At 45.9% G+C, this 14,747-nt stretch overlaps 1 protein-coding gene across 1 annotated transcript in view; it reads left to right on the forward strand.

The window, feature by feature from the left end:
• Nucleotides 1–2,327, forward strand: part of LOC144674142 (transmembrane protein 150A) — a 142,817-nt gene extending 140,490 nt beyond the window's left edge. Inside the window, exon 7 of the mRNA XM_078535635.1 lies at nt 325–2,327. Within this exon, the coding sequence (XP_078391761.1) occupies nt 325–548 (224 nt within the window). The 3' untranslated portion in view covers nt 549–2,327. The remainder of the gene's footprint in view (nt 1–324) is intronic.
• The last annotated feature ends 12,420 nt before the right edge of the window (nt 2,328–14,747 follow it).

The following is a 14,747-nucleotide window of genomic DNA, read 5'->3' on the forward strand; positions in this document are numbered from 1 at the left end:
GGTCAAAGGTCAGGTCAACCAGAGACATTTTCACACATGGACTCTTGAGTTAAGATAGAAGATACAGGGATAAAGCCAAGCTGCTTGTATATCAGTTTCAGGGTGATGTGTAAGAGCATGGCTGAGCCTAAAGGCATCTCAGGGAAAGCTCCCCAGTGAGAAAGATACCATCCAGTGACTGGACAGGGCCTCCAGGTGGAGATCACTTCAACGGAAATGAAGTGAGTGGAATATTTTTGTGTTGAGGGAGGGAGGAAGATGCTATGCGCATAGTTTAACAATGAATCAGCTCTTTGTTGTGCCTTTTCCTTAACTCCGTTCCAGATCTGGCCTTTTTTGTCCATCCAGACATCAAGAAGCAACACATAGGAGCCATCTGTGAATGGATCTTGGCCACAAATTTCTACGTTTTTATCGCGTCGTTTGCCTTTGAATTTTACTACATAACCTCTTCCGTCCTCTACGTGTTGGTCAGTAGACCTGATGAAGAGAAGGTTGCAATTCTGTCCGAGCCCAAGGGCACAAATATGGCCACATTTGACAAATGACGTACAGAATGCCTAGTGCAGATGGGCAGCGGTATTACGGGCTGTTGGAACCACGCCATCCTCCATATTCATTAGATTATGTAGTGATGTAGTGTCAATCTCTTCATCTCTATCAAAATGTTTATTCTCCTTTGTGGACCACAGGTTGGCTTGCCTCTTAATGAACAGCCAGCTAGCACTGCATCAGCCTGTGGGAAGCATCATGGTCCCAATTTTCCTCCCAAAGCCCTGGGCAGCACTCAGTTCCCAGTTGCAAAGGATGTGAGGCAGAGATCTCTTATTATGTCAAGTAATTTTCTTCATGTTGGTCCGAGGCTTCCCTCCCCCAAACCCCCGGTAATTCAAGGGGCGTTCCCTCCTGTCTCACTTTCCTCCAGCTTCTCTACAAGCGTCAAGGCCTAGGTGTAGGGTTAGTCTGCTCCACCAGCCCTTGGCCTGGGGAACCTGAGGGCAGCCAGAAAGTCGAGGGGGGCCTAAAGAAGGTAACAACTGCCTGGCTCTTCCAGCCTGCCCATCGATCTCTGGCTTTCGTTTGTGCTCAGCGGCAGACAGAAGGCCAGGAGGTCAGTCCTCAGGCCTGCAGCTGAGGTTGCAATCCCTGCCCCCATTTCCAGGTGTGAGGCCCTGTCTGTGGGCGGGCCTGTGCTGAGGGTGTCCATGGTGCAAACCTGCCCCAGCAAACACAGGCATAATCAGGCCACAACAAGCAGAGAACCCAGTCAAAGCACTGGGGAGAAGTTGGGGCCCCATCTATCTCCCATTCCTTTACAGCAGTGCCTCTGATGGGAGGATAACCACCGTGGAGACTGTGCAAAACCATGTCTCAGGGTATTTTCAGCAGTCATGGGCCACCTGCCTTGGATTTCCAGTTGGGGCCCAGCTCCCTGCTCTCCCCAGCGCGGATCTATGGACCTTCCCTGGAGTTTCAGGGGAGGCGAATGACAAGGCCTCTTCCATTGGAGCAGCTGTACAAAAGCAAAGGATGTAAAACGTCCCTCCGTTGTTGGTCTGGGCTCAAATTGTTGAACTGATTGAATGGGGCATTACTGCCTCTTAGAGGGGAGGGGGATTTCAGCTGAACTGGGGCAACCCCCACCCGGACACATGGCCTCGTCAACGCTGCACCAATTGCCAGACCCAGTTCACCCCCGCCCACACCCCCTCAAACAGACACTACACCTACTGTAGTGCAGACAAGGTGGTGCTTTTAATCTTGGTTATTTTTAGAACTGATATCTTGTTATTGTTGGAATGTGCAGCACAGAATTTGGCCCATTGTGTCTGTGCTGACTCTTTGAAGAAGCTATCCAATTAGTCCCACTTCCCTGCTCTATCCCCGTGTCCCTGTAATCATTTTTCTCCTTTCAAGTATTTATCTAATTTCCTTTTTGAAGGTAACTATTGAATCTGTTTCCACTGCCCTATTTGGCAGTGGAACACAGATCATAGCAACCCACTGCATTAAGAAAAACCCCTTGTGCCTCAGGTCCTTTTGTAAATCAGCTTGTGTGTGCTTGATTGTGCCCTTGGCTACCCCAGACCCCCATCTAAATGGGAGATATCACAGAGCTCAGGTATCCCTTTGTGAATTCTCTTGTGCCGATATGCGATTCAGCCTTCCCCTCAGATTAGGGAGGTTAAAATGGAGACCATTGTTGTATAGGGACTATTTTTCTGATAGTTTGTGTTTTATCCTATACACTCAGAGAATGGACAACGTACTGTATTTAATCCTGTATTATTAACGTTTAAAACTGTTAGAAATAAAGTCAGCATCAAAAGTTCAGAGACGCAATTTTTTTGACACTTAACTCAATCCTTTTAATTCTATTGTGGAATTGCTGAGTACAGCACTGACCCCTTCCCTTCATTCACAATAATATTGGTGGCTTTTGGTCTTTGTTTTTTTCCAATCCATTATTCCGTCTTTTCTTTTCAACCAATACGAAATAAAGTGGGAGCTTGGTGTTTTGAAAGCTTATAATCGGAACATCTTCAACTTGCATTTATATAGAGCCATATCATCAGTGGGGTAGCACTCTTACCTCTGAGCTATAAGTTCATGGGTTCAAGCCCTACCGCAGAGACTTTGTTCAAAACCTAGGCAGTGCAGGACTGAAGGAGTGCTGCACTGTTGAAGCTGCCATCTCTCAGGTGAGATGTTAAGTTAAGGCTCCACCTGCCTTCTCAGGTGGATCGCATGGCACTATTTGAGGGAGAGCAGGGTATCCCAGCATCCTGGCCAATATCTATTACTCAACTAACATCATTGGTGCACATTACCTGATCACTTTCACGTTAATGTTGTGGGAGCTTGCTGTGTACAGGGCACAATTTCAAATTTTTCGGATGATACAAAACTTGGAAGCCTTGCGAACTGTGAGGAGGAGAGTGTAGAAGTTCAAAAGGGACATAGACAAGTTGGTGGAGTGGATAGGTGGCAGACAAAGTTCAATGTGGAGAAATGTGAAGTGATTCATTTTGGTAGGAAGAACATGGGGAGACAATATCAAATAAAGGATACAACTCTGAAGGGGGTGCAGGAACAGAGGGACCTGGGTGTATATGTGCATAAGTCATTGAAGGTGGCAAGATAGGTTGAGAGAGCGGTTAATAAAGCATACAGTATCCCGGACTTTATTAACAGGGGCATAGAGTATAAGCGCAAGGAGATTATGTTGAACTTGTATAAGTCACTAGCTCGGCCTCAGTATTGCTCAGTATCCAATTCTGGGCGCCGCACTTTAGGAAGGATGTGAAGGCACTAGAGAGAGTGCAGAAAAGATTCACGAGAATGGTTCCATGGATCAGGAACTTCAGCTACAAAGATAGATTGGAGAAGTTGGGACTGTTTTCCTCAGAGAAAAGAAGGTTGAGAGGAGATTTGATAGAGGTATTCGAAATCATGAGGGGCCTGGACAAAGTAGATAGGGAGACGCTGTTCCCACTTGTGATAGGATCGAGAACGGGGAGGCACAGATTTGAAGTAATTAGTAAAAGAAGCAAAAGCGATATGAGGAAAAGTTTTTTCACACAGCGAGTGGTTAAGTTTTGGAATGCACTCCCTGAGAGTGTGGAGGAGGCAGGTTCAACTGAAGCATTCAATAGGGAATTAGACTGTTATCTAAAAAGGGAGAATGTGCAGAGTTACAGGGAGAAGGCGGGGGAATGGTACAAGGTGATTTGCTCATTCGGAGAGCTGGTGCAGACATGATGGGCCAATTGGCCTCCTCCTGTGCTGTGACAATTCTTTGATTCTGGGCGCAAATTGGCCACTGTGTTTCCCACATTAAAACTGTGACTGCACTTCAGTTAGCTGTAAAGCACTTCAAGATGCCCTGAAGTCACGAAAGACGCTATATAAATGCAAGTTCTTTCTTTCTTACTCCAGGGGCAAGGTTAAGAACAGACTTTGACCAGTCTCATGAGTTGAGATACTAACCCTGTTGCATCGCTGCGTATGAGAGATCGTGGGGATTACTCATGGGGCTTTGAACCATTGCAATGTCTGGACCCAAGGAAAGGTAGGTCCAGGCAGTGTGGGTTGTGCTAATTGTGTGGAAATGCCTCCGAGAAGCACTCCTGTCCCCACAAAGGCAATTAATAACCTACCTTCTGGGCTCTTTGGCTACATTGCCAGTGCACACTTTACAGAGTTGAGGCCTAAAACAGCCCCTGGGGTTCGACATAATCATAGGATCCCAATTTGCATGTTTAAAGGGCCCACTACCTACCTCAGGCAGGTGATCACCTGGCACAAGGTTCTTAGGAAGGTGGCACATGATCATTGGGAACGGGGTTAGAGGTTGGAACCACCATTTCTGGGGTGCTGACCACCTCCCCCCCCCCAACAGGCCCCGTCCCCCACCGCCATTCAGCAAACAGGAGGCCTCAAAATCTCTTTCCCACCCTCTGTCGCCTCTCCCCCACAATGATATAATTAGCCAGTAATCTCCCAGTTGGCTTGCATCTTCTGAAGGGCAGTTAGGGATGGGTTATAAATGCCACCTTTGCCGGTGTTGCACACACGTGAAAGAGCGCAGAAATCTCAGTTTAATCTCATTTTTCAAAATTTAACTAAAGAAAAAAAGTATTTTCAGATGTGCCCCCTCACGTGACAGTGTCACATGAGCTGGGACATGTCAATGAATTTTAATTAAAAATTTATTGCCTTCATAAATCCTTCATGAAACCTCATCCCGCCTGTGGATGAGGCTTCATGAAAAATGCGTAGGCCGCTTGGGCTCTTCGCCTGCCCCCCCCCCCGCCACCAACCTTAAGGTTGGACGGGCAGCTCTGTTAATTCATTGAATTGATATTTAAATGGCCTTAATAGGCCTTTGACAGTTTGGCGGGCGCGCAGTCAACTCCAGTGCGCACCCGTCGAACTGAAAATCAGAATGACACGCAGTGACGTCAGGACGCACACCCGACATTGGCGAGCAGGCCCCATCCTCACACACTGAGCCAAAGATTCTGGCTGCAGTTACTGATGATGCTAGCTTTTATTTGCAAATTATTTAATTCCACAGCTGCCATGAGTGGGATCTGAACTCACACCTCTAAATCATTCAACCAGGCTTCTAGAACCCTGGCTCAATAGCTAACCACGGTGCTGTCATACTCCCTGGCAGTGGGATTGGTTTCTTTAAGGATGTTAAAAAAACAATAATTAAATTTGTGTCACACATCCTCAGAAGCCCTCCCCAGCTCGCTTCACACTTTGTAGTCACCATAGGGAAAAACAGCAGCCAATTTGGGCACAGCAAACTCCCACATGCAACAGTGAGACATAGGGACAGATAATCTACTTTGGGTATTGTTGAGGGATAAATAGCCGGGACATAAACCTGCAATTAAAATTCCAAAGCCTGTCGTTTTACTTCACCGCTGCTGAGTGTTTGAATAGTTCCACCTCTGACGAGATACCTCATTTACTTTAACTCCACAGGGAGAGACTGGTCGAGGACAACATTCATTTCTGAAGCCAGAAATCACCAGCAAACTTTGGGAGGTCACAAGGTAGAGGTGGGAGAATGAAACCTCCCGATATTGCACAGGGGACCACGTTAGAAAACTCCCGACAAACATGAGCCGAACACCAAATTTAAAATAATGTGACCTCGCTCCTGATTCCCCACCAGAAAAAAAATAGTTTTTGCCATTATCTTCCCCATCAAATCCCTCTTAACGTTTTATAAACCCTAAGAAGATCAGTCCTCAATCTCCCATACTCCAGGGAATACAAACCAACATCTCACAATCCTCTCGTATATGTAGAGAATATGTAGAGAACCCTGAAGCTGATGCCAACCTCTCCGGGCAGCTAAAGAAACTTTAACATCGAGCTTTATCCTTCATTATCTCACTCTAATAAGTGGCATTTGTAGGGTCCCAGTGGAATAATTGCTGCTGTGTTTCATGAGGTAAACCATCATCTCTGTCCAGACTGTCCCACACCCATGACAAGAATTGAACATGACTTGGTAATCTCCCTGGAGGAGACCATAAAGACAGCTGACGTAGAAAATACACAATGCTGCAATATGCCTCTCCCAGGATTGAGGTTCATGTTTGTCATTGGAGTCCACAGTAATGGGCTTCACTCTGTGTTTCATCATTCCAAATAATAGCCCAAAAATTGGGCTGACACGTCTGGCATGCACTCCCATTGAGAAGGCTCCCTCCTGGGACTATAAAGTCGGATTATTATCCCTTGGAAGTCGAACTGGGATAAGTGTTTGAGCACTGTCATGCCATAGTGTGACAAGCAGAAAGATTTACACAGTAATGAATATGTTTATGTTATATTAAAAATGAGAAATTTTGCAAAGACTTTCTTCCTTTCTGATGCTGAGCTCCCTCTGTCTATGAGACAATCGCTGGATTGTCCTAGAAGAGGAGGAAATGGATGAGGACTTACCATCTCCTGAGGAGCCTATGTAAGTGTACTGGAGGTCGATGTGAAGTTCAGTTTGACAAACATGACAAATCTCACACAACATTTTGATGACATGCAGACAATGGAGAGCAGAAGCCTAAACGTACATCAGGGAGCCTATCTGCTGACATGTGGCTAATAGACTTGGCAGTTACTATGGCAACAAACCGTCACACCCAACGTGACAAATGCAGCTCTTCAGGGTAGAGCAATTTGTGGCACTGAGCTCAAATGTTGTGCTGAAGCGAGGCATAGTTGTCCAGCTCATGACAACAAGAAGAAAGGGAAATAAAGTTGAATAAAGTCACAGCAAAGTCTCTTCTGTCAAGTTCAAAGGGCCCTAGTAAAAGCAAAATACTGTGGATGCTGGAGACCTGAAATAAAAACAGAAAGCGCTGGGAAAACTCATCAGGTCTGGCGGCATCTGTGGAGAGACAAACAAGTGTTAACGTATCAAGCCCAATACGACTCAGTTCCGAAGAAGAGCCATACTGGACTCGAAATGTTAACTCTGTTTCTCCCTCCACAGATGCTGCCAGACCTCCTGAGTTTTTCCAGCGCTTTCTGTTTTTATTTCAAAAGGGCTTATAGTGGTCGGGAGTGTGACGCCTGGGTGGTCAAATGGAGCCTGCCAATTGGCCACATCAAGGTGCCTTGTGAAAACTGGCCTGCCCGAATGAAAGGGCAGCTGCTGTGTGTGGCAACGATGACCCAAACCGAGCTGGTTTCTTTCGGAGAAGAGGGCGGACGAGGGGAGGAAACTGGAAACGGCTAATCAAGCTGGCTGCTTGCGGGGGTGGGGGGGAGGTGGTGAGCGGGTCAGCAGGGTACAAAAACAATGGCAATTCCCTTCCCAAGAATTTGATCAGGTAAGTGCTCTTCTTTTGCGAGGTATGGCTCCATGAGCAGAGCCCGCTCTCCGGCATCCACAGTATTTTAGCTAATTACTTTGAATTTGACAAAATAAACTTTGTCCTGAGACTTTATTCAACCTTATTTGCCTTTCTTCTCATTGTCATGAGCTGCACAACAGTGTCATTAAATACAATATAATAACAGCTCGTAAAGCCTCATTACGCAAGCGGCAACACATCCAAATCAAAACATGGAATGCTGATGTGGGGGGCCACACCTCTTGTGAGCTTTTCATTTCTCAAACAATGTAAAACAAACACGGTTCCGCCCAAAGAGCTGGTACGAGAAGGTTCCTCCTAATCCACAAATCTCTTGACACTAGGCAAGCCCAAAATGAGGTGCTGTGCCAGGTCAGAAAAGGAAGCAGAGTAAACATTAATCTTTCAGGGATTAGTGGCACTTCCCCGCACTGCTCTGTGACTGACCTTTGGAACTGACAGAAAAGAGCCTGTGCCCCTGTCGAGGTTTGCAAAATCCTCGGGGCCTTCGGTTATCTGCGAGAGGCGAGACGATCTCGGAAGTCCTCACCATGAGATTCTTGTGACCTTTGTGCAACCTGCTTTTCCGTTCAATCCAGAATCAACCTGTTTCCATCGTTTACTAGAGTAAGACGACTGGAAGAAATGGTCAGGAATGGGAACCTTGGTTGGTTTATGCAATAGGCTTCATACAGTTGGAGCTGCACTGTACGGGTTGCCAACCCTCCAGGATTGGCCTGGAGTCTCCAGGCATTGAAGATCAATCTCCAGTGTGCAACCCTGGAGAAAAATCAGTTCTTATTTTGGTCATTTTCTTTGAACATTTCTCTTTGCCAGTTATAAAAACCTTGAAAATGGGGAAGAAAGGGCTGTTTGCCTGACAGTCAAGCATCATCCAATCGGGTAACAAGTCATTTCGCTTTCCAGTTGGCGTAGGAGGGCCTACAAGGATGGACGTGTTGGCCGACTAATGGCTGGAGCTCTGGGGGCAGGTCAGGCAGTGAAACCTCCAGGAATACATTTAATCACAGTTGGCAACCCAAGTTGAGTGTGCTGATGCTCCAAGCTGCAGCCTCCCCTTCTCTCCTTCACCCTCTCTCACTCGGAGCCCCTGACCCTCTCCGCAGCGGCCCTCACAATCCAGCCCACCCTCCATCTCCTGACCTTCCAAGGCATTCATATTCTGGCAGAACTGCAATAGGATTGTAATGACGAAATATCCTAACGAACACCTATTTCCACAGAGCAGAATTCAAACAGCTTTAGTCAATATTTATTTTTCTAGCTAATATCTCCATTCCATCCTGTTTTACATCCCTGATAGGTAACTGCCAACTATCTGTGTATTAGCGGAGGCGGAACTGGATCCTGGGGCAGTAATTTAGTTTTGCTACTATCAACATGTTCTTCGTAATGAAACTGATGCAGTATTTACCTTATGGTTAAGTTCCCTCCTGAATAGTTTGCTTGTGGAAATGTCTCATATTTCATATTGTACAGAATCACTTACACACACCGAGCTCCCCAGGGCAATCGCATATTCTTGACACTCCCTCCCACCTGTTTGGATGTCGTGTTCAGTAAATATGGAACTGTAAATCTGCATTTCCAGCTACTCTTAGAACAGGAACTTTTATTTCCCTCTGTTTTTCCAGCCAGCCCAGATTGCAGTGTGTAGTTAGAGAGGTCTCGCTAGCCTCCCTGAGCCAGTTTCTGCCTGTCCATTCCTCAGCACCTTCCAGCATGCTATGTGTGGGACAGCCCTGCCATGGTCCTCTCCTACACCAACCTTCCACACCCCATGTCATTCCCTGCAGGGCTAACAATCCTGAGCAGGATTCTGCTCTCACCTGGGGGCACTGAACAACTGTAGGTCTCTCCTATCACAGCCCCAGTTGAACCAGAAAACTCAGCTTGGACCAAGCATTAAATATGGGACTCTCTTCATAGAGCTGTGTACAGCACAGAAGGAGACCATTCTGCCCATCATGCTTGTGCCAGCTCTCTGAAAGAGCCATCCAATTAGTCCCTTTGCCCTCCTCCGTAGAATCATATGGAATCTCAGGGGGCCATTCAGCCCATCGTACTTATGCCAGCTCTTTGAAAGAACTATCCAATTAGCTCCACTTCCTAGCTCATATACCATACAGAATCATTACTAGAAAGGTACTAAAGACTAAGGGTTAAGGACTAAGACAGTTATGTGGAGAGCCTAGGGAAGCTGAGGTTGTTCTCCTTAGAGCAGAGAGGGTTAAGAGGAGATTGGATAGAGGTGTTCAAAATGTTAAATGGTCCTAACAGACTAAATGAGGAGAAACTGTTTCCAGTGGCAGGAGAGTTAGTAACCAGAGGACACAGAATTAAGGTGATTGGCAAAAGAATCGGAGGCAACGAGTGAAACCTTTTTTTAACATAGTGAGTTGTCGTGATCTACAATGTGCTGCCTGAAAAGGTGGCTGAAGGAGATTCAATAGTAACGTTCAAAAGAGAATTGGATGAGATAAAAACAAAAAACTGCGGATGCTGGAAATAAAAACAAAAAACTGCGGATGCTGGAATTGGATGAGTACTTGAGGTAAAAAATTACAGGGCTATGGGAAAAGAGGAGAGAGGGATTAATTGGATGGCGCTACCAAAGAGCTGATGTAGATACGACGGCACGAATGGCCTCTTTGTGTGCTGTATCATTCTAGTATTTCTATTATGCAGCACAGGAGGAGACCTGGGCCTGAATTTTCCGGCCCCTTTGGCATTGGGCGTCATGGCGTTGGGTGGACAATATGGCAAGACGGCCGAAAATCGGTTCCACACCACCACCATTTTGCTATTGCCTGCTCCACCCGTCAATGGCAGGCTGTGTTTCCTGCCACTGCATGTTGTGAGCCTAATTTCAATGCTTTAGCAGATTTCCTTCCCTAAAATGAACCAGATGATTTTTTAATGACAGTCAACAATTCCAGATTTTTATTGGATTCAATTTTCACCACCTTCCTTGGTGGGATTTGAACCTAGGTCCACAGAGCATTACCATGGGTCCCTGGAATACTAGTCCATTGACAATACCTCTATGCCACCACCTCCCCCTGTCACTATTGCTTCTTTTGTTATTGGTGTCCTTCACATCTCCATCCTGCCTTCTTTCTACCTATTCTGTCTCGAACCTTCATGATTTTGAACACTTCTACCAAATCTCCTCTCTACCTGCTCTTATCTAAAGAGAACTCTATCCCCTATTTACAAAGCCCCCAATCCCATACGCTTTTTTCACCAACCTGCCCTGCCACCTTCAACGATTTGTGCATATACCCCCCGGGTCTTTCTAAGTCATTAATATTTATCAAGAAATGGAAGGGTCCTAGTACCAACCCCTGGGGAATCCTACTGGAAACCATGGTCTAATCTGAAAAACAACTGTTTGCTACTATTCTCTGTTTTCATTTCCATAGAACCATAGAAAGGTTACGGCACAGGAAGAGGCCATTCAGCCCATCGTGGCTGCGTGGGCCGAAAAAGAAAAAAATAAAACACTAGCTGCCCATTCTAATCCCACTTTCCAGCACCCGGTCTGTAGTCTTGCAGGTTACAGCACTTTAGGTGCAGATCCAGGTGCCTTTTAAATGAGTTGTGGGTTTCTACCTCCAACACCAAACCAGGCAGCGAATTCCTGACACCCACCACCCTCTGGGTGAAGAAGTTTTTCCTCATGTCCCCTCTAATCCTTCTACCAATCACCTTAAATCTGTGCCCCCTGGTAATTGACCTCTCTGCTGGGGCATCTCTGTCTACTCTACCTAGGCTATTTTCAAGCCCTGGCAGCATTCTTGAAAATCTTCTCTGCACTCTTTCCAGACCAATTATGTCCTTCCTGTAATGTGGTGACCAGAACTGAACACAAAATTCCAGCTGTGGCCTAACCAGCGTTTTATACAGTTCCATCATTTCATCCCTAGTTTTGTATTCAATACCTTGTTCAATAAAGGAAAGCATTTCATATGCTTTCTTTACCACCTTATCCACCTGTCCTGCCACTATCAGGGACCTGTGGACATGCACTGCAAGGTCTCTCACTTCTTCTACTCCTTTCTATATCCTCCCATTTATTGCGTATTCCCTGGCTTTGTTTGCCCTCCCCAAATGCATCACCTCACACTTCTCTGGATTGAATTCCACTGGCTACTTCTCCGCCCACTCAACCAAACCATGTGGGACCTTGTCAATGCCTTACTAAAACCCATGTAGACAACATCCACTACACTACCCTCATCAATCCTCCTTGATACTTCCTCAAAAAAATTGATTAAATTAGTAGGAGAAAAGGGCCGGGAATTCCCGGCCCTGTCACGGGTGGGACCCACCATGGGTGAGGCGGCCCCCCAGCCAGAAGTCCATTGACATGCGACGGGACAGGAAGATCCCAGCGGTGGGCGGGTGCGGAAAATCCCGCCCAAAATTTCTATCAGAAGGTGGCTGCTGTGGGAGGACGCAGACTGGGCAGCTATTCTAGCTGGTGCTGACTGCCTTTGGGTCCTCCGTTCCATCACTTCCCATGCTGCCACTGTCCTTTTATCCCATAGGCTTCAACTTTGCTGACAAGCCACCTATGTCTCATTTTATCAAATGCCTTTCGGAAGTCCATATGCACCAGGTCAACTGTATTACGCTCATCAACGCTCTCTGTTATCTCATCAAAAAACTCAATCAAGTTATTAAACATTGCCTTCAACAAATCTGTGCTGGATTTCCTTAATTAACTCCCACTTGTCCAAGTGACCGTTAATCTTGTTCCCGATTATCATTTCTAAAGTCTTCCCCACCACTGAGGTTAAACTGACTGGCCTATGGTTGCTAGGTTTATCCTCACGCTCTTTTTTGAACAAGGGTGTAACATTTGCAATTCTCTAGTACTTTAGCATAATGTCTTAACTAACGATGATTGGAGATTATGGCCAGTATGTCTGTAACTTCAACCCTTGCCTTCCTTTGTATTCTTGGATGCATCTCATTCAGTTCTGGTGACTTATCAACTTTAAGTGCAGCCAGCCTTTCTAATACTCCCTCTTTATCAAATTTTAGCCCATCCCGTATATCAAGTACTTCCTCTTTCACTGTGACTTTTGTAGTGTCTTCTCCTTGGTAAAGGCAGGTGCAAAGTAATCATTTGGTATCTCAACTATTCCCTCTCTGCCTGCATGCATATGTCCCCTCTTGGGTTCCTAATCAGTCCCACCCCTCCTCTTTTTATTATTATTTTACTATTATTTTTTACTTTTACTATCATTTTACTATTTCTATGCCTGTAGAAGACTTCTGGATTCCCTTTTTTATGTTACCTGCCAGACTCTTCTCATACTCTCTCTTTGCCTCTCTCTCGTTTTACACTTCCCCTCTGAACATTTTATATTCAGCCTGGCTCTCATTTGTATTATCCACCTGACATCTGTCATATGCCCCCTTTTTCTGCTTCAGCTTACTCTCTATTTCTTTTGACACCTAGGGGGCTCTGGCTTTGATTCCCCTACCTTTCCCTACCTGGACAGTACCTGAACAATCTCCTCTTTAAAAGCAGCTCATTGCTCCTTCACTGTTTTGCCTTTTTATTACAACTTACCCAAGACACATCCATTCTTATGCCAGTTAAATTAGCCCTCCTCAAATTAAGTATTGTTACTCCGGAGTTCTCCATGTCTTTTTCCATAAATAACCCTTATGATCACTGTTCCCTAAATGATCCCCTACAGGCACTTGATCCACTTGGCCCATCTCTTTCCCCAGAACCAGATCCAGTAATACCTCCTTCCTCATAGGGCCAAGAATATACTGATCAAGAATATTCTCCTGAACGCGCTTCAAAAACTCTTGCCCCTCTCTTCCTTTTATGCTATTACTATTCCAATCCATATTAGAACAATTAAAGTCCCCCATTATCACTAGTCTATAGTTTTTGAACCTATAATTTTGTAGCTTCCTTGCAGATTTGTTCCTTTGTATCTTTCCTACTATTTGGTGGCCTACAGAATATTCCCAGTAGTGTAATGGGACCTTGAATGTTTCTTAACTCTAGCCAAATATATTCTGTCCTTGAACCCTCCAGAACATCCTCTCTCTCCAGCACTGTAATATTCTCCTTAATCAATGCTGCCAACCCTCCTCCTTTCTTTCCTAGCTATCCATTACTAGACTTTGTGTGTTTACATAAAGGGAAAACCTAATTTAGACCTTATTGCATCCATCTTCACCTGGTCCCACTTCACCCTTGATCATTTCTTACTATAGTGCTATCTGTCTCTCAAATCCTTCATGCACCTTGTCTTTTCTAATGCTGCATCTTGGTGCCCATCCCCCTGTCAAGTTAGCTTAAACTCTCCCAATAACACTAGCAAATATCCTCCCAAGAAACATTGGTTCTGGCCCTTTTGGGGTGCAACCAGTCCAGCCTACATAGCTTCCACCTCCTCCAAAGCCAGTCCCAATGTCCCATGAACCTAAAGCCCTCCCTCCCGTACCTTCTCTCCAGCCACATGTTCATCTGCTCTACCCACCTCTTTCTATACCCACTAGGGCACTTTGGGGTCCTGCTTGCTAGACTCTTTTTCTTGGTTCTATCAAAGCTACTTGAGGACTTCATCCCTCTTTCTGCCTATGCAATTGGCATCAATAAGGACCACGACTGCTGGTCGGTCACCCTCACCACTCAGTGTTTTCAGTCTTAACCTTAGCACCAGGGAGGCCACATACCATCTTAGATTCACATCTGCAGCCTCAGAAGTCCCTGTCTGTTTCTCTAACTATGGAATCCCTTATCAGTATTGCTTTCCCAATCTTTCTCCTACCCACACCCCCCACTGTACAGCTGAGCCAGCCATGATACTGTGGACTTAGGTCATGTTGCACTCCCCAGAGGAACTATCGCTCTCACCGGTCGGTATTCAGAACTGAATACCAGTTGGAGAATGAGATACTCACATGGTACTCCTCCACCACATGCCTGGTCCTCCTTGACTGTCTGGCCATCACCCACCCCCTCTCTGCTTGCACTCTCTTAACTATGGGTGATCATATCTAGAAGTGTGCTATCCATATAGTTCGCAGCCTCACGGATGCACTACAGCGACAACGACTGCTGCTCAAGCTCTGAAACCCAGAGCAGGAGCTGCTCTAGCTGCCAACTGTTCACACACGTGTAGCTTTCCGCAACATGAGAAATGCCCTGGAGTTCCCACGTGAGGCAGGATGTGCATTCCATGGGACTGAGGTGCCATGCCTCAATTTATTAGGCCAGCTGACCTTAACAGAAATAAACTAAAAGCTTACTAAAGAGTCGTATACAAAAAGCTCACCAGCTACTCACTAATCAGCACTTTCCCT

The sequence above is a fragment of the Cetorhinus maximus genome, unplaced genomic scaffold, assembly GCF_964194155.1.
Source record: "Cetorhinus maximus unplaced genomic scaffold, sCetMax3.hap1.1 HAP1_SCAFFOLD_567, whole genome shotgun sequence".
NCBI lineage: Eukaryota > Metazoa > Chordata > Chondrichthyes > Lamniformes > Cetorhinidae > Cetorhinus > Cetorhinus maximus.